A 21,019-nucleotide genomic window follows, 5' to 3' on the forward strand; every position below is an offset into this window, starting at 1 on the left:
TTTCAAGCCTCTTTTTATTTTAGCAATTAGAGTTTTTAGTATTTGTTCTGTTCCCTTGCTTGGATTTCTGTTAGGGACTGCTGTTCTCTGTATGTTGCTTCGTCCATGCCTGTCTTCATTATCAGCCACTTTCTTTCAAATTCTTTTTATCTCTTCATTTCTTTTTAGCATTTAATCTTTACTTCCTGTGTTGTTCTTATGGCATTGGCTGTTGTGTGTTTATCCACTCTTACATTTCTATTAGCCTTCATTTCTGAAAAGATTTTTGAAATTTCTAATTCTTTATTAAGTTCTATCACCTTGTTTTGAAGCTCTTCTGATTTTTATGTGACTCTTTTGTGTCTTGTATGATTTTTTTTTTATGTTTTTAACTTATTTTGAAATTTTGATAGGTTTTGTTGGCATGCTTTCATTGTCTGTGTGCTGTCATATTTTTATGCCCAAGAGCTTTTTTATTCTCTTAATGCTCCTCTTTTTTTTAATAGAAGTCACTTATCATTTCTTAGTCTCTCTTATTTATCTCTCTAAGGATAGTAATGGTAGTATTTTTTAAAGTTCTGTTCTACCAGACTAATTTATTTCTTCTCCTCCTCCCTCCATTTGTTTTGGCCTTTATCATTTTAGAGACTTCCCTCAAGTATACAGTGATCCTTGGTTATTGGCCCAGGTTTAGGAGTTGGACAGTAAAAAACTGATTAGAAAGTCTGTGTGCCATGAGTTTAAGTCTTGTTGAATTCTAGACTTTACCATAAAGTAATCTGGTTGAGCCAGTTTATCATGAAACCTCCAGTGTCAGTATCTTTTAGTTGATTTTTTTCTTTGGTGCTGATCAAATTTTTCAGAGAAGTTTCTTTCGGTCACCTACCCTGGAGGATATAAGCCTGACTGATAGTGTTCTGGGAGCCATATGAAGAGAAGAAAATTGTTACTCTGGTATATAAACTTCTGCTTATTAACGAAGCTGCTGTTAGTTGTTGATGGTTTCCCCTAGTCTAGACTTTCATTTTTAATTTCTCCAGAGAATCACCTCTAGCAACAGTTTGCTGAGCTCTCTGGAATAGGTGAAGAGAACTGGAAGGTTCTATTTCTTATCAGTATTTTTTTTTTCTAGAAAATCCCCTTGTTTTTAGGCTCACCTTCAACCTGACTTCCAGACATGCCTATTGTTTCAAATTGCTGAGCTTTTTATGGGTTCTGCAGCATAAATTAATTTGAATTAAATTTTCCTGTGTCTGCTAAGTCAGTTATTTGTGTTTTTACTTTCCACTTTCTAAAATGCTGTTTCTTCTTTCATTCTCTTTGTCTTGAAGGGGTGTGTGCGTGTGAAGCCCTTTACTATGTTCAGTGGTATTTCAGGAGAGAGAGCAGAGCTAATGCACACTTTTCAGTTGACCAGAAGTTCCTTGACCTATTTAAACAGAGAAGCTCAGGGAAGTCACTCTCCCAGGTCTATTCCTGATTCTGTTAGAGCAAATGACACAGTGTTTTTCTAATAACAGAGTTTTGTTTTCTTGTTTTAAGGGATACTCCTGATGCTGATCAGAAAAGTCACAAATTATGTTTTATTTTCCTCCTTTATGCCAAGCCTCAACTGTGTTTAACTCAGTCCTTTTCTATAGCTTTGCAGGCCCATGAATGAAGTGTATTTCATTTATCATTCATGAATAGGAAAGAGAATTTGAAATGTCGTATAGAAATGCTCTGTGTTAAGATGTATATGATAAGCCCTAGAACAACCACTAAGGAAATAACTCAGAAAAATATAGTGAAACACCATGAAGGAAAAAGAATAGAGAAAAGTTTTGTTTTTTTTTTAAGATCAACAAAACTAGCAAACCTTTTAGCTAGATTGACGAAGAAAAAAGAATACTCAAACTACTAAAATCAGAAATGAAAGAGGGGCAGTACTACCAACCTTACGGAAATAAAAATGATGATAAAGGAATCCTATAAACAATTCTATGCCAGTAAGTTGGACAACTTAGATGAAATGGACAAATTACTTGAAAGGAATCCTCAATAACATAAAAAGTTGGCATTGTGATGCATTTACAGGCTGTTGCCTTCTCCACTCAAGGACGCAGTGGAAGTATCAACCTGGAGAAGATGCTATACGATGCAAGAGGTGAACTCTGCCCTTAGCAAAATCCAGCTGGTGGGGTATTCTCAGAAAATTGTGAGTGTTAATATGATTTTAAGTGATGCATGAATGCTTTCGATTCATATTGTTACCCTTTGGGAGGATCTTATAGTTAGTTCCCTTTCTTTAGCCATTCAGTCACTGAGAATCTTGTACTAGTATGAGGTGGAAAGACAGTCATTATCCTCCATCCTCCAGGTTCTTGTTGGTGTTCTTTCCTAACACTCACATTCCCCAGCATTAGTTAGCCTTCTCTTGACCAGCTTGTAATGATCAGGAGAAAGACATCTCACTCTATTCACTTCAGAACAGTGGGTGCAACTTTATAGGTTTTGGACAGGTGAAAAAGGAAACAGCATATAACAGATCAAGAAGCGATTTGTCAAGTATAACTTTTGAACTTTGACCTGATAGTAAGGGTTCCCATTTTGTTAACTTGTGCCCAGAGCTCCTCGGTATAGAATGACCAAGAGCTTAATGCCTAGCCTAAAAAAAGAAAAAGAAAACCCAAGTAATTTTCTTTTTGGCCTTTCTGGTAATCTATTGTCTCTCTCTGTCTTTTGATGAGTCAGGCCTGGGTTCCTGGTACATGTGGCTGAAACTCATAGAGGGGGCAAGTAAAGACTGTAGGATTGCTTTCTGAGTCTACCATATGGTGTCCATTTTTTTGTTTTGGTTTGGTTTGGTTTTTGTTTTTTTTGCTTTATTTTATACTTTGTTTTACTTTAAATTTTCTTTAAGTGGATAAGGATATTTCTGGGGTTTTTTCCTACAAAGACTTACCTGGTGTGACTGTACTGCTGAAAGCTCATCACACATTCTTACTGTGGTTCTTTTCTAGGAGCTTTTTGGTGCAGTCCAGGTGACTCCACTAAGCTCAGGCTATGCCCTTGGAAGCTCCAACTGGATTATCCAATCCCATTATGAGAAAGTATCATATGTTTCCGGATCCTCCTTACTTACCACACATCCCCAGGTAATTCTAAATCTCTTTTAACAACTCAGTTTTTTGGTTATTTAATCCAAATTCATAATATATCCAGAGTATCATCAGTTGTTTTTAAATCTTCCTAATTTTGGTTTCTACATGTATCCTTTTATTTTTTTTAATTTTTGTTGTTATGGTAAGAATGCTTAACATGAGATCCATCCTCTTAATTTTTGTACTATACCTTATTTTTGACTATAGGTACAGTGTTGTGTAGCAGATCTTTAGAGCTTATCTTGCTTAACTGAAACTTTATGTTCTGTAGATATTCTTCATAAAAGTTAGATTTTTCGTGTCCCAGTATTTAGGATTGCAAGTTCCTCTGTAAGATCCTGCTGTCTTTAGGTTCATCTCTAGGATTCTGAGATTTTCCACCACTTCCAATTACCATAGCCTGATATAGAACAGAAATGGTCACTCATTTACTCAGCAAATGTTAGTTATTTCTTTACTGAGGGTCTACTATGTATCAAGCACTGATCTAGGTGTTAGAAAATCAGTGGTGAGCCACAGGCAAAGTCCCAACTCATGATTCCGTGTTCAGAAGAGCAGAGAGTGCCATTGTGATTGCAGCATGCTGAGTATAGTCAGCAGGGGTGTCCATGAGATAAGCAGAGCCAGGTCACATGGAACTCTGTAGACCATGATGAGAAATTTGGATTTTATTTTACTTTACTTTTAAAGATTTACTTATTTTAGAGAGAGAGCACAAGCAGGAGGGGCAGAGGGAGAGGGAGAAAGAATCTCAAGCAGACTCCAAGCTGAGCACGGAGTTCGATCTCACAACCCTGAGCTCAGGGCTTGATCTTACAACCCAGAGATCACGACCAGAGCCGAAACCAAGAGTCAGATGTCCAACCAACTGCACCACCCAGGCACCCCTGGATTTTATTTTAATGTGTAGAGGGAAGCTATTGGAAGATTTTAAGTCTGTCATTCGTTAACAATCTTATTTGGCAAGTAGCTAAGTACATAACCATTGTTACAAATGTATTCTTTATTCCTTTTTAGGTATTATTGTTCATTTCATAAATCCTGATTCTTTCCATGTTTATAAAGGAGGGGCAGAGAAGATTAGATAGTTGGCTGTTGGATGGGTACAAACGTAGATAACTTGGGGAAGCCCATATCCTGTTTTAATATGAAGGGGAAAAAATGACTGCTGTAGGTCTAGAACAATAAGATGCCTCTGAGCTACCACTTTGTATTGGCTTTTTTCATACCTTCTTTTATAATTAGGTTTCATCTCAAGGTCTAGAGGGGACAAGTTGCTGTTTTTTCCTATAGCTAGCAGAATTCGGGGCCTTTCCCGCTTATTGAAATCAAAAGCCCATCAATGTCATCTTAATCTGCTTCATTGAATCAAAATACTTTATTGGCAGCTTCTATCATTCTTGATATATTCTTCCGTAAAAGACAGAAAGATTACTTGGCTGCCAACTCTTCCGATTTGTCCTGCTTAGATCAAAGCCTTTACCCTACTACTGATGCAATTTCCAGTAAATTATTCTTCCAAGGTTCGTAAATTTAAAGGGAAAATAAGGTCTTGAAAGTAATGAGCAACATACCTAAGTAATTCATTTTAATTTCTAGCTGGCAACCAGTGTTGTATGTAGAAAAAAAAAATGAAGTAGATTTTCTTTTACCCAGATAATTAGATTCTATATTGAATTAGCAGGGATAAGAAAAGTTTGGGTTTGGAAAAACTTAATAGTCAGCTTCATAGGTCAGCAGACTATGGCCCATGGACCAAATTTGGCTTGCCACCTGTTTCTGTAAATAATATCTTATTGTGTATGGCTGCTTGCACACTATAACAGCAAAGTTCTGCTTTGGAGTTAAACTTTACAGAAAAGGCCAACCGCTGACCTACTTGAGTGGAACCCTCTGAGCTGGGAAGAATAGGCTGCTGTAGTGATCTAATAAGCTAAATAAGCAGAGGGGAGTGGGGAGTTGGATTAAGCCTGATGTGGTAAGAATGGAGTGACAGAGAAAACATTGGCAGTGTTTAAGTCAACAAATACTTATTGATTGCTTTCTCTCTTCAGGGAAGGAAAAATACAGATTTCATGCTTAGATGATACTGAGAATGGTGATGATGACACTAATCCAGTTGACAAGGAGGAGTTGGCAGAGGGGGTTCTGGTTTTAGGAGGGGGTAGTGGCTATGATGAATAGGAATTTGAGTGAACACTGGGGACAGATGAAAATATAGAACTGGAACTTGGATGTGAAGGCAAGCCTGGAGACAAATTGGAGGAGCATCAGATTTTTTGAAGTATGTAAAGAGCTGAAGGGGAAAAACTGAGCTGTGGGGAACATTTACCAATAGAAAGTGGAAGGAAGAAAAACGATCTTGAATAAGAATGGAGAGTTAGAGGAGAATTGAGGCCCATAAAAATACAGCATCCCAAATGGAAGGAGAGAGCTAGCTTTTACTGAGCAGAATGTCTCAGTATTCATTTTTCTGATTGATATTCAACAGCATACTGAATTCTTATATTCTGATATTTATCGATTGATGGTAATATTATCTGCAAAGAAGTAACAATTTTGTCACTTTTCTTCCAATCCTTTTATCTTTTCTTTCTTTTTTCCTGTCTTACAGCTACATACTCTAGTCCCAGGAAGACAGAAGTGATGATAGTGGAAGCCTTGTCTATACTAGATTGTAAAGGGAATGCTTTGGTAGCTTCTTCATTAAATAGGATGGCTTACTCCTTGTTTTTAGCTATCAAGTTAGGAGTTTCTCCTCTGTTCCCAATTTTCTGATTTTTAAAAATCAAATGTAGATGTTGTACTTTATCAAATGCTTTTTCTGAGTCTGTGAGATGATCGCATGATTTCTTTCCTTTAGACCAGTAATGTAGTGAATTATAATACTAGCTTTTCTTACATTTAACTGTCCTTGTAGTCTTGGGATAAGTCTTATTTGATCACAATTTATTCTTTTTAAAATACGCTCCTGGAATAAATTGGTCAGTGTGTCTGTCTGCATTACTGATTTTCTTCAAAGAATAAGTTTTTGCTTTTAATTGTTTTTGTTGTATTTTCATTCTCTATTCTGCCCTTTATTATTTCCTTCCTCCCATCTTTGGGTTTACTCTGTTGCTTTTCTTTTAATACTTAATCTCATTTGCTTCCATCCTTCTGTGCTTTTCAATAAATGTACTTAAAGCTATCAGTTTCTCTCAGTATCATTTAACTCTGTTAAATTGTTGATACGTAGTGCTCTGTCATTCATCTCTACGTATATTCATATGTTCATAATGTAAGTAGCCAAAGGTTGTTGTATAGTGCTTGTCTTTGTTTCTAGTCCATCCAATATGATTAGACTTAGGGTTAGATGAGAGACTTTTTTCAAGTCATACTTAAATGTTTCTGGATTTCTTTCTTTCTATCTTTTTCTTCCTTTCTTTCTCTCTCTCTCTCTCTTGCATTTGGATAAGAGTATACTAATTCATTGAAGTGTTATTTTGAAACACAGTCTGAAAAAAAAAAAGAAACACAGTCTGTTTTTTAAGTGTTCTGTGTATGCTGGAAAAGACTGTATTCACTGTTGAATGAAAAATTTTCTATATGTATGTATTCATTTGAGTTTATTATGTTATTCTGGTCTTTCATATCTTTGCTTAGCTTCCAGTTTCTGAAAAGATGTGTTATTTGTTGATAAATTTCTCCCTATACTTCCACCGGTTATTGCTGCTTATATTTTTAAGCTGTATAATCAGAGGTATATATGTTCATGATCATTATGTTTTATCAGGATGCTGATTTCTTTTTTTCTCTATCAAAACTGCATTAAAAGCCAAGAGACATTTTCCCCCTTTGATATCTGCCTGGTATTCTTTTCCATCCCTTTTCATTCCTTCTGTATCCTTTTCTAGTGAATCTCTTGTAGACAACATAGAGATTTTTTTTTTTAAGATTTATTTACTTATTTTAGAGAGAACGTTCACATGAGTGGGGGAAGAGAGAATTCTCAAGCAGACTCCCCGCTGAGTGTGGAACCTGATGTGGACTCAGTCCCACAGCGTCGAGATCATGACCTGACCCAAAACCAAGAGTCAGACACTCAACCACCTGAGCACCCAGGCCCCCTGATTCTTTTTTCTTTTTTAAAAATTTTATTTATTTATTTGAGAGAGAGAGAGCACAAGCACGAGCAGGGGGAAGAGCAGAGGGAGAAACAGACTCCCCATTGAGCAGGGAGCCCAACACAGGGCTTGATCCCAGGGCCCCATGACCTGAGCCAAAGGCAGACGCTCAACCGACTGAGCCACCCAGGTGCCCCAATGAAACTATTTATATTTCCTGTAATTATTATTGTATCAAGGGCTTATTTTTGCAACCTTAGTTCATGGTATTTTTAGTTTATTCTTTCCCCTGTCCTTTCTTCCCTTCTTTTAGACAGCTAAATTTCTTTCTATAAGTTTGAACACAATGTATTTGATTTTTATTCTTCTGGGTTGTTCCTTAGTTTATTTTTCCTTTGAGTATCCTGAACTTATCAGTATCTTTTTCTTTCCCTCCAGAGCCCCATTTCCTCTTGTCTCTGCCATCTTTTTCCTCTTCCTCCCCGCCCCCGCCCCACCACCTTCCCACCATGTTCATACTGTCTGGAATTTTAGTTCTGGGTTATTTAGAATATACATAGAGTACTGAATATATTGCTTATTTATAGATAACAGTGAACTGTATTGAGTTTTTTTTTTTCAACCTTACTTCCCATGTATCTCATAATCCTTTCTAGATTTACTTTCCTTTTTCCAGGAGTACTTGAGGAATGTTCACCAAGAGGGTCTTAAAATGGTAAACCTTATGAGACCTTGAAGTACTAGGAATATCTTTAATATTTCCTCACATTTAAATGATAGCTTGGATAGATAGAAAATTCAAGGAAAAGAACTTTGAAACTATAAAGTTTGGAAAGTATTTCTTCCTTTTCCACTTGTACCCTTGTTGCAACTGAAGAACTGCAAAGCCCTGGGGCACCTGGGTGGCTCCTTTGGTTAAGCCACCCAGGTGCCCCAGAGCTTTGTATTCCTTTAGATTTGTTCCTTTATGGGGTCTGCTTTTAGAATTTTCACTTTGTCTTCAGTATTCTTAAGTTTTACTGTGATGTATCTTAAATGTGTATTTTTTTTCTATAATACTTTGAGAAATCTTCCAATTTCCTTTAACACAGAAGGATTCTTAATTGTTAAAATTATTTATTCTTCTTATGGAACTTCTAGTATACAGGTATTGACACTTCTGTGTTTTCCATCTCTCTCTCTCTCTCTCTCTTTTTTTTTTCACCATCTCCTTCTTGAAGCCTCCTGAAAAGACTCCTCAACTTGATCTTCCAGCTCATGAATTCATTCTTGAATGAATACATATGCATATACATACTGCTCTTTAACCTATGTGTTGAATTCTTTATGGCAATGACTGTATTTTTATACATAATATTTTCAAATGTTTTTTTATACATAATCATTTTTATTTTACTTATTTGTGTGTGGACTTGTTTAATGCATATTCTACTGTTCCATCTGGTTTATTAATTCTCCTTGTAGGGTCAGTTTTTAGCTTACTGTATTTAGTAGGTGTTTTATTTCCCTGTCAGCTCTTACTACCTGGCCTTCAGGGAAATCCTTTTGTACCTCTGCTCTAGACACTGCTTTTTTCCCCCAGAATTTGTCTTCCTTACTTGTTACCACTAAGCCTAAGCCTTGTACCATTTAGCCTCATAGTATGAGGGAGCAAGGAAGGGCTGGTAGGTCTGCCTATACCTATTTTGAACACTTATCCCACTCTTCTGGTATTTTCTACCTCACAGTACGTTGGAGCCTGCCACAATCTGCCAGTGGTAGTATGGAGGAGAGAGAAAAGGACAGAGTTCCTTGCCAACCTGTATTCTTCCTGCAGTGCCCAGCCCTCTTTGGCTCTTGCTTGCCATTTTGTTCCCATTCCAGCACCCATGGTTTCCCCAGGAATTCATCATGGTGGTTTAGTTTCTCAAAATGTCAGATGCTCTTATTTCTGTGCTTTCTCTCAGCTTAGATTCTACAAGAGGGCCAGCAGCTTGTGTTGACTATATCTTGTTGGGAACTCTAGTGGAATTTTTGTTTTGTTTTAAGGTATTATTATTTCCTTATATTTCTGATTAGAAGATTCATTTGTAGTAGTTTTGGAAAATACAAAAATCTCAGAGAAAGCAATAAAAATTGTGGTAATCCTGATACCCAGAGATAACCCTTTGCAGCCTGCTTTTCTGCTTTTTCCCATTAACTATGTAATGAGTACTCCTCAGTTCATTAGTATTCCACACGTTTGATATCTGCCTAGTATTCCATCATATGGACATGCAAGAAGGTATCTGTTTCCTCATAGACGTTTAAATTATTTTAAGTTAAAAAAAAATTTTTTTTCCTGAAAAACATCTACTCCAAATGGATGTGCATTCTGCCCAAAAAGAGGACAAAGGACACAGTTGAAAGATAGTAACTAATAGAACCAAACAGATGGTGGCTGTTGGATAGATCCCATAAATGCGTTAGCTGTAACTAGTGAGCACTTTTGGTTAATATCAGAGCCCAAGCCTTCCTGGCCTTAGGAATCAAATTAATGGATTTGCTTGTGGGTTGTGAACTTACATTTGCACACCAACTTTATTTATATATATTTATTTACTTTATATATATATATATATACACTATATATATATATATGATATGTGTGTGTGTGTATATATATATATATATATATATAGTATTTATTATGATTGTTGAAAAAACAACGTGATAGTCATTATTTCAAAAGCTTCCTAGCTATGCTGCCTCACTTCAGGGGTAGGACTTGAGTTTTAGCTATGGAAATCACCAGCATAATAGAACAAGACTACATATACCTGGACATGGGAAGCTACAGAATTTTGGGTTAGTTTTAGAAACTAACAGGACATTGATTCCCATTTAGGGCTGAGATTTGAAATACAGAAAATTGTATTGTGTGGTAGATATTTTGTTGTTACTATTGATAGTGGGTTTAAATTTGGTTTGTTTATTGTTTTGGTTTTATTCCCATCCTTCTTCTGACTGTTGAAAGAGACCCAGGAAGTTGTCCATCCCACTGCTTCAGCCCTCCTGGCCTTGAGGCCAAGACAGGTGGTTCTCTGGTTTGCAAGGTGGGTGGTGGCTATGAGGGACAATGAGAAGAGAGATGACTTGAAAGCAAGGGCTCCAGATGGGAACTTCTGCCTTAGGGCAGTGGTTCTTAACATTTTGTGGACCAGGGATCCAAAAGCCTGGTGGTGAAAATCTGACAAGAATGATTAAAATAGGGTCACCTGGGGTGGCTGAGTCAGTTAAGCCTCTGACCCTTGGTTTTGTCTGAGGTCATGATCTCAGGGTCATGAAATTGGGTCCTGCATTGGGCTCCACACTCAGTGCAGAGTCTGCTTAAGATTCATTCCCCCTTTGTTCCTCCCCCTGCTCATGCGCTCTCTCTCTAAACCAATAAAATCTAAAAAAAGGAAAAAAGAATGACTAAAATATACTATATATATATCTGCACACCTACACAAGACTTTGCATTTATTTGGAGACTGTTAAGTTTATAGAGTCCTCAGAAGCCCATTGTTATGTCTCAGATTGAGAAGCTCTTTTGAGTTAGAACTTGGAAATAATTTTTTTTAAGATATAAAATTAATTTTAAAAATTAATTGGTGGGGGGCACCTGGGTGGCTCAGTCGGTTAAGCGTCTGTCTTTGGCTCAGGTCATGATCCCAGGGTTCTGGGATCGAGCCCCACATCAGGCTCCCTGCTCAGTGGGGAGTCTGCTTCTCCCTCTCCCTCTGCAGCAACCCCCCATGCTCTCTCTCAAATAAATAAATAAAATCTTTAAAAAAAAAATTGGTAATTTCTACTCAGTCAATTCCCTGAAGCCTGTGATGTTCACAATGGAAATTCCTTCTTGTTGACAGGGCTGGAAAAGGTTGGTAGCTGGCCTGTGAAAGTCTCCTTTGTAGCACACACTTCCCAGCATTCACTCTGCCTCTCCTTCCTCATCCTTCTCCCGTGGGAGTTCAGGATGAACTATTACTTTGTTCTCCTGAGGTCTTAAAGACTTTGGCAGTAATAAATGTATATTCTTCTCTTAATCTAAAGAAATTATCTTAAATTTGGACTCTTGAATCAGGTTTCTAGAGCTAAGGCAGTTTCTTGGGTCAGCTTGTTTGTTTTGCTCTGTTTTGTTTTTTTGTATTTTTCTCTTCCCTCTCAATTCCCCAAATGTTTTGTTGTTATTTATGCAGTGCTTTGATCTGGATGTTCTATAGTTTTGGTTTTGGATTTTTTAAATTTATTTTATTGTAATAAATATGTGACTTGTTCCAAATCTTCATGTGGATGTACATGTTCAGCATTTTCAGCCATTCCTTAGTCTTCTGATGTAAAATTAATTTCCTTCTAGATATCCCTGGGAGATATCTATAGGCCGCTGCTTCTCCCTTCAGGCCTGGCCTTAGGAGGCTCTCACAATCAGGTTTAGTCCTTGGGAAGTTTCTGGGAGTGTTTGTCTTTCTCTCGTATGGAACTGGGGAATTAAAGCCACATGGTCAGCCTTATGCACAAGGCAGAGCTGGGATGTAGTATCAATACAGGAGACATTTTCCTGCATCCACAAAACTCTGACTTTAACCCAACTGGTTGAGGCTTCCCGTGCACCCCTGGTCACATGGCTCCCATGGAACACCTGGGCTTCATTTATCCACTCTTTTTTTCTGTGAGGTATCAGACCCAGTTCCGGGTCCAGTATTGACCCTTCCACTCAAGAGGGGGCAGCATGTTTTCACTTTACTTCTCTGGGCTGATCGAACTTCACTTCATCTATGGAGACCAGGTGATTAATACTCTATAGCATCACATCTCTGCACAACTTTCCCTGAGGTATGTCCAGGAGGGCCCGCTCTTCCTGGTTAAAGGACATGACCACATCCTCAAAGTGGTATTTAAGAAAAACATCTGGGGGCGCCTGAGTGGTTCAGTGGGTTAAGCATCCAACTCTTGATTTTGCCTTAGGTCATGATTTCAGGGTCATGAGATCAATCCCTGCATCGGGCTCCACACTAAGCTTGGAGCCTGCTTGAGATTCTTTCTCTCCCTCCCCTTCTGCCCCCGCCCTCCCCAACCCCCAGCTCCTGCTCACGCGTGCTCCTCTCCCCCAAAAAAATATTTTTAATAGAAAAGAAAGACCTCAGGACAAGCCACACAGCATCCAGCTCCCTCCTCAGTTGTCAAGGCCACAGACAAGAAGCTTTTTTCTCCCTGTGGCTCCCTGTGGACACAGACAAGAAGCTTTTTTCTCCACAGGTAGTCCCAAAAGCCTCGGTCGCACCTCCTTGGGTCGGTCCTGAGGAAACAAAGCACTTGTCCTCACTGGCAACACAGTCCCAACCAGTAAAAGTTTAACCTGTTATATTTGGGGGTGGTGGAAAAGTTGAACTACAAATGATTCAGGATTAGTTTGGAGAATTGGGCTCAGGAAGCAGACCATGAAGCAAGGAGGGAGAAACTGGACAACTTGCTGGACTCCTATCTGTTACTTTCCACACGTGCTGTTTTGTTTCTTATCTGTGGGCAGCTTCTCTGCAGAGTACAGTTGACTCTTAAGCAACACATGTTTGAACTGCACAAGTCCACTTATGTATGGAAGTTTATAGTACTGTATTTTCTTGTCCTTATGATTTTCTTAACGTTTTCTTTTCTCTAGCTTGCTTTATTGTAAGAACATAGTTTATAATACATAGAACATACAAACTATGTATTAATTGACTATGTTATCAGAAAGGCTTCCCATCCACAGGAAGCTATTAGTAGTTACATTTTGGAAGAGTCAGAAGTTATATGCGGACTCCCCCACCCATGTTGTTCAGAGGTCAACTCTATTTCCTTCTCTCAAAAATAACGTATGCTACTTAGATGCATTGATTGATTTGTTCAGTCACTCCTTCCGTCACTTAGTCCATGGCATCTCTTAAACCCCTGCTTTGGGCAGTGGAATATGCTAGGCTGGAAGGGGAATGAGGAGGGGTAGGTTTTACATTTACAGAAGTTACAATAGGGGAATAAGATGCGGACCTACAGGACTCTTCTTCAGGGTGCAGGTGGTTAATCCTGTCAGATTAGAAATCCCCTAAAGTGCTGAGGGATTTCCCCCCCTTCCTGGGTGGATTGGGGAGATCTCATGGGAGAGCGGCCTTTGAATTGGTCTTAGAAAGCTAGAGACGATGTGCTTCATGATCTCAAATTTATGTCTTCCTTTCTCTCATCAAAGAAGTGTAGGTCATTGGGTCATTCACTCATTCCTTCTTTTCTGCCTCTAAGTAAACCTGAAGAATTTTAATACAGAAAAAGGCTTTCAGTGGACTGTCTCATTGCCTCACTACTGGATTCTCTGTCTCGTAACCATGATGAGATTTCTCCTGTTTGCTTTGCTCAGCTTAGTTTTGTGCACCTGGCTTTTTCCCTCTTTTACCTCTAGAGAACTGGTTCACGTCTCTAGCCCAACAGCAATCAGCCTCCAGCCAAATTTACTCTTTTCTGTTTTCCCCAGCATCTCACAGCTGCATTTGACATCATTCATCATTCTCTTGTTAGAATTCTGTTTAGTCTCGGCTCCTGGGGGCAGTCTTGCTGTTTTCTTACTCTACTTGATCTTTTGTTATATTATAGGGTGCAAGCACCAGAAAGCTATCTTTCCCAAACTGCTCATTTTTACAGGCAGGGAAGCTCTGCACTGCATTATGTACTTGTTTACTTGCTTCTCTCCCCATTTACCTTATGGAGTCCCACAGCATTGGCCCTAGGCACACTCCACTTTCCTCAACTCTAAACAAACTGACATTTTTGTTAAATACTTTAATAAAGGTACCTAGCAAATCCCCATATCTGTCACGCATCTTTGTTTTATCTTTTATTCTCATAATAAATCCATTTGTTATCCCCTAAACACCTGCAGCCGTCCCACACTGGACTTATTATTGCCTCCTTATTCTTTTAAATCATTGCGCCCAAATTTCCCTTTGTCTACATTTCTGACTTGAGGATTTGGAGCCATCTTAAGGTCTCACTTTGTCCATTGTCCAGTACATCTGGCCCTTTCCCACCTGTCTATTAACAGTTTTCTGTGATATTGTGTAGATCTTCCTCTTCCATCTCCTCAAGTGCCATAAAATTACAGTTTTTTCCCCGTTTATGTCCAGGCTGCTACAGGGGACTTCTGAGTGTTGTCCCTCTTTTTGGTCTCACCCCCTCCTCAACTGTCACCTGCTTCATACTGTTGATTCCTTACTATCCACTCTGTCAGTCTTCATGATTCTGACCTTTTTGGTTCTTTCCTCGTTACACTTTCCCTCATTTTTACTAATCTCTCTTCTCAGCCCCAAAGTAAACTTTCCATTCCAGCCAAATAAATTCATTTGGCATCTACAGGTTGCCTTTCTCTGCCTTTTGCACACCCCTCTCCAGCCTTCCTGCCAAAGTCGACCTGCTGTTTCTCACCTTGCTGACTTCTAGAGAACTGTTTCCCAGTATGGAATGCTCTCACATTTCCTACCAGACCATATTCTTTTTGTGCATTCATTTATTCAGCAAATGTTTGTTTACTATTTGCTGTGTGCCAGGCATTTTGCTAGGAATTAGGGATACAAATCCTTGCCCTCAGGGAGCTCCATAGTCCTGTGGGGGACACAAGTAAATAGGCAGTTACAAAGCAGTGTGAATAGTGCTGGTATAGAAAGTCTTAGAGGCCACGGGGCATATGTAGAAGGGACATCTTGCTGTGGGAAAGAAGGGGTGTCATGCAGCTGTTCCAAAGGATATTTTAAAGTTCCTTAGCCAAAGAAAGAAAACTAGACGCAAAACTTCACCTGCCAGAAAGCCGTGTATTAGTGGCCCCACCTGGTCTGGTGGGGCCCTCTACTCTGCATTCCTCTTGGCCCTTATAGACCCAGTACAAACTCTTGAAATTCACATTATATTTTCTATGGCTTTTTGAATAAACCTCTTTTGTTTTTAACATTTATTCATTTGAGAGAACCAGGGTGGGGGGGCAGAGGGAGGAGAGAGAAACATAAGCAGACTCCATGCTGAGCGTGGAGCTTGACATAGGGTTCGATCCCACGACCCTGAGCTTAGACCTGAGCCAAAGCCAAGAGTCGGACGCTCAACCAACTCTGCCACCCAGGTGCCCCCAAAATCCTTTTTTTCGATAATACATACATGTTTTCTCTTCAACTAGATTATAGGCTACTTTCTAGGACCTAGAGACTGAGTATCCTTTTTCTCATACTCTGTGCAAAGTGTCCAATGTAAATTCACCAGCAGAGGAGCCAACACAATGACCACAGCTTCCTTGGGCCTAGGGCTTTTCAAAATTTTATTTCACAAACTTGATTGTGACTGTCAACTTTGTGTAAGGTATTTTTATTTGATTCTTGGACACAATGGAATTTTCTGTTGTGTGTGTTTGAACAAAATGTTCCCATTCAAAGCACTCAGTGAGTTGCCATTGACACCAATAATATACACATTTGCCCTTTTGTGGTGGGAATGGAGATGTTGGCAGTACCAGCTTGGTTCTGAGAGTGTCACTAAAAGGCTTTGAAAGCTGATTCTTTACAGTAGCCTTGCAAATCAACAAGTGCCTCCAGGTTTAGGGCTAAAATAACAAACATCTAGTCTGACCTGATCATGAAGTATTTCTTGTAACTTCCAACTCCACGGTATTCATGTTGTAGTACTGCTTTTGTTTTTTACTATGGGCATTAATTTTTCAAAGGAAGGCAACATTGATGGCTGAGGTTCAGAGATAATGTTGTTTTCAGGACCACATTTGCTCTCCGTTACATGTTTTCATTTCAGTCAGTAGTTCTTAACCTTTGGGGGGTCATGGCCCCATATGACAACCCAATCAAATCTATGGGAAAGTGTACATAGGCACACACAGAATTGTATATACTATTTAGGGGGTTCCTAGACCCTCTGAATTCCCCCATCAGCCCTGTGACTCATTGTTGGCTTGTTCTAATAAGGTTCTTACAAAATTGTTGTCATTTTAAGCTAAATATGCTAACAAAGTTTGATCCCTTTTGTCACCATTCAGTTCTTCTGTTTGGCACATGCACACAGTGAACATTTCCAGGCTCGTTGCACATCTGTTAGTATAAACCACTGTCCTGTACTTCTTCCTTCTCTGGAAACAATGAATGCATATGTATTTTTTAGAGGAGTGCATATAGATAGATCAGTTCTGCCCAGGCAGAGGAAAAGCTCTTGTATGCATTAGTATAATACATCTGTGCAAGTAGGAATTAGAATCTATTCAGTATAGCTGTCACGACCATGCTTTTCTGCCTTCATGTTAAAGAAATGTTTCTCGGGTTATAAAACAGCTTATATAACTGCAATCATGTTATTTAAAAATAACGAAGCCCTTATATCCATGTTTATATAAAATGCTAAAGGAATATACTTGAAAAGGCACATATATTCAGATAACATTGCGGGTGGTGGGCCTTTGCTGTGCTACTGTTTGGAATTTTCTTTATTGGAAAATCCAGGTGGAACAGAGAAAGGAGGGATGAGGCCTCTTACTAAACTGGGTTTCTGGCTTTTTTCTTCTTACATTCCGGTGAGTATGTGAAATGACAATGAGGAAAAGATGTGTTACAAAATAGCTCCAGCATCTCAATCCATGGGCCTTCATTTTTGTTTTCAGTTTGAATCCTGATTTCTTTGGAAAGGGTAGTTAGTGTTTTGGTTTTTTTTAAGTGCTCTGAAAATAATCAAAATTAAATTCAAGTTGTGCCAGGTAAAAATAAAAATATGACATCCTAAGGATCACATAATAGTGCACCACGGTGGGACTTCATAGTTTACAAGAAGATTGTGTATATTAGTTCATGAGACTCTCAGAAATCAGTGAAGGAAGATGGGTCAACAAATATGCCCGTGTTGTAAGAAACCCAGCTCAGAGCCTTAGCTGAGGTCCCATGACTAATAAGGGACTGGGAGGGAGGCTTTATATTTCTGGTTCTAATTCAGCGTTCTTCCTGGCTCCTCTGCCATGGATACTTGGGAAAAATCGCCTGGCTCTCTGAGTCCCAGTTTGCATTTTCATAATGTAAACTTATTTCATGTATTTATTTCAAGTTTTTAAACGCTTGTTTTCATTTTGCAGAGTTGTGTTGAGAATCAGATTATACAGTGCAGTGGTTCTCAAAGCATGATCCCTAGACCAGCACCAGGAGCATCTCTTGGGAGCTTGTTAGAAATGCAAATTCTTAGGCCCACCTTAAACCTGAATCGGAAACTCTGGGTGTGGCACCCAGCAATCCATATTTCGGCAGACCCGCCAGGTGATTCTAATACACACTCAGGTTGGAGACCCACCAATGATATGTGTGAGATAGCATTTTGAAAAGAGCAATGTGTTCTAGAAATTTGAGATAGGAAGCTGTTTTTTTTTTTCCTTTTTTAAAGATTTTATTTATTTGAGAGAGAGTGAGAGAGAGCACAAGAGCAGGGTGAGGGGCAGAGGGAGAAGCAGACTCCCCGCTGAGCAGGGAGCCCCATGCGGGGCTCGATCCTGGGACTCTGGAATCATGACCTGAGCCAAAGGCAGACACTTAACTGACTGAGCCACCCAGGCGCCCCATTCTTTTTTTTTTTTTAATTGAGGTAAAATTTATGTATGGTGAAACCCAAAGATCTTAAACATACAGTTCTATGAATTTTCACATTATGTGATCCCCACACCAGTTGAGGCATGGAACTCTTATCATTCTGTAAAGTTCCGTCTTGCCTCCTCTGGTGTGTGGTCGTCCCCGCTGCTGTTCCCAGACAGACTTCATTAGAGGAAGTAAGAGGACACGACAATGATTTGATCACAGAACAGTGACTGTATTCTTTTTTTCCTTTACTACTTATACTTACCATTTCTTTTTGAATTACTAAGCAGAGTTCTCTCTGGTTTTTCAGCCTATGGACCAAGCTTCTCTCAAAAACAGTGACGTTCTCATTCTGACAGGCCTGACCCAGATCCCCACCGCGAACCCAGACGGCATGGTGGGAGAGTTCTGCAGCAATCTGGGTATGTGACCAGCTCGTACTGTGGATGTGATGAGGTGTGCTAGGTTTGCTTTTGGATACCTTGCTTCTGCAGTAGTTTGTGCTCCTTCCCTTCACATTCACATCCTCCAGCGTTTCAAAGCTTTTCCCCCGTCTACTCCACCCTTCTCGCCTGTCCTTCAAAGCTTGCTGTTGTCAGCAAAACCAATTCTTAAGCAACAGAAATCTGAAGAATGTTAGAATGGTTGTCGTAAGAGTCAATTCAAGTGTTTAGCACTTTTATGCAACAGATACTCAACATTCTCCCACTTCACTTATGTTGAAAATTCTTATTTATTCTTCTTGCTTTGTGGTGGGATTTGGGGGCAGGACGGGCGTGCATACAAGGTGGTGGTTGTCAAAAAAGGGAAGAATCACATCTTTGCTTTGCAGATAATAGCAGATTGAAAAGACCGTTAATGCTTTGCATTCACAACAGCAAAACGCTGAACACATCATTTTTTTCCACCAGTATTTGGTTGGTGTTATTTTTTCTTTGAGAGAAGACTAAATTTGGGGGAGAGACTTGGGTGTTTGCTACCTACAAGAAATATATGTTTCTTTGGATATAATTGTCAGTAAAATCTAGAAATCCTGCCCTTCTTTGTGGAAAAGTATAGGTTGCTTACTGTCTTAGCTTGGGCTGCTGTAACAGAATACCATAGACTGGGTGGCTTGAACAACATTTATTTCTCTTAGTTCTGGAGGCTGGGAAGTCTGAGATCAGGTTGCCAGCATGGTCAGGTTCTGGTGAGGGCCCTCCTCCTGGCTTGTAGATGCCCACAAGGGTGTCCTCACTTGGCAGAGAGAAGCAACTCTCGTGTCTCGTCCTATTCTTGTAAGGGCACTAATCACGTCATGGAGGCTGTACCCTCATGGCCTCCTCTAAACCCAGTTACTGCCCAAAGCACGCACCCCCAGTACTATCACATTGGGAGTTAGGGCTTCAATATATGAATTTTAGGGGGACACAGACCTTCAGTCCATGACGGTTACCAAAGAGGGATTAATGAGCTCAGACCTTCCACCCCTAGCAACTGTAAGTGCTGTCACCTCTGCTCTGGGGGAAAGAAATAGTCATCTTATATTTACATGAAAGGCAGTATGCTTTGAAATTTCACCTGCCCATGCCAAACTTTTTTGTTCTTTGCTGATATTAAGCCGAACACAATTTATTCTTCCTTGAAAAAAATTATTGGACTTGTCTCAAATAGCATCTTTAATTTGTATGTTCGTTTGTTTATAATCTAGAATCATAGACTCAAAGAACTTTAGATCTTAAAGGAGCCTTACATCTAATTTCCTGGTTCTCAAAGTCCACTAACCACTTGCCTCAAGATCATTGAGGCCACCTATTAAAGATGCAGTTTGGAGTCCCTGCCACAGACCTAGTAAGTCAGATTCTCTGGGGAGAGGAGAGACCCAGCAGAAAACCTGCATTTTTAACATGTTCCCTGGCAATATTCATGTACACTAAAGCTTGAAGACCACTGATCTAGTTCACTCCTCTCATAACCAATCAAGAAACAGGCCCAGCCAGGTATCAGTGGCTTATGCAAGATCCTATAGCTTGTGACAAAGGCAGGAGTAGAGCCAGGCCTCTGGAGCCCTGACCACTGTCTCCCACCACAGTACCATAGTCTCGTAATGGCAAGTCAACCAGTGCTTGGGGTACTGCATCTCGGAGAGCCTGTGTGTCAGACCTGGGAACAAAGAGGATCCAAGACATCAGAGGCTTCAAGATCTATACCCAAAAGCTGTGTGTTTCAGTTTGTTTTGGAAACCAAACAAAAAACAAACTTAAAAGAGCTTTGTTTTTTTTTTTCTTTTTTAGCCAGTTATAACTTCTAATATGATTATACCCATAAGTTGCAATTCCTCATTTGATAACTTGTTTTAAGTATTTAAAGTATGGAGGATTTTCTCACAGATAACACATTAATGAAAGAAAATGCCTAAAATGAGTCAAATGGAAAAACTTGGCCTATTTCCTTATAGGTCATTCAGCAGTGGTCAGAGACTGAGCAGAGACAAATCCAGCAAAGTTTTGAGCAGGAGCTAAAAAGAAAAGGAGCTTGGAGGGTCTGTCCTGAAGCTCGGCTGCCATTGGTAACCTTTAAAACCCAAACCCTTCACTGCACACCCTGTTCCCAGGGACTGAGACATCCAGTAAAAACCCAGCTGATGGTTAAGTTAGCCTCTGGATTCTCCCACCTCTGTGCTGTTCTTCAAAAGAAACACATCCTTATCCATGGGAAATGAATTGTATGAACAGAAGTAGGAAAATTAAAGAAATCCAAATATTATTTTTAAAGTTTTGTTGTACCTTTATAAAACTATTCTTTTAATGCCACCATTTTCTCTCTGGCTTCAACTTTTCTAGCACTGACAGTCCGGAATGGAGGAAACGTGTTGGTGCCCTGTTACCCTTCCGGCGTGATCTATGACCTCTTGGAATGTCTGTATCAGTACATTGACTCAGCCGGCCTCTCCAACATCCCTTTCTACTTCATCTCCCCGGTGGCCAACAGTTCACTTGAGTTTTCCCAGATTTTTGCTGAGTGGTATGTCTCTGTTCTTCTCCGTGATTCAGCACATTCAAGCAATAAGAATGAAAATGTAAAAAGTTTTTTTAATTAAAAAAGAATAGAAATAGGTTCTTTTTCCTTGCATTATGAGACTTACATTTTGTTGTCTTTCCATGTCTGTGATGTGAAAATTGTATTAGTGAAAGCC

The 21,019-nt window shown here is 39.4% G+C and overlaps 1 protein-coding gene across 3 annotated transcripts in view; it reads left to right on the forward strand.

The window, feature by feature from the left end:
* Positions 1-21,019, forward strand: part of INTS9 (integrator complex subunit 9) — a 104,247-nt gene that overhangs the window by 65,119 nt on the left and 18,109 nt on the right. For all 3 annotated transcript variants that reach the window (XM_027598017.1, XM_027598016.1, XM_027598018.1), the window contains 4 exons: positions 2,056-2,176; positions 2,982-3,116; positions 18,155-18,266; positions 20,667-20,847. In XM_027598017.1, the coding sequence (XP_027453818.1) occupies positions 2,056-2,176; positions 2,982-3,116; positions 18,155-18,266; positions 20,667-20,847 (549 nt within the window). The remainder of the gene's footprint in view (positions 1-2,055; positions 2,177-2,981; positions 3,117-18,154; positions 18,267-20,666; positions 20,848-21,019) is intronic.

Source organism: Zalophus californianus, chromosome 2, assembly GCF_009762305.2.
Source record: "Zalophus californianus isolate mZalCal1 chromosome 2, mZalCal1.pri.v2, whole genome shotgun sequence".
Classification (NCBI taxonomy): Eukaryota; Metazoa; Chordata; class Mammalia; order Carnivora; family Otariidae; genus Zalophus; species Zalophus californianus.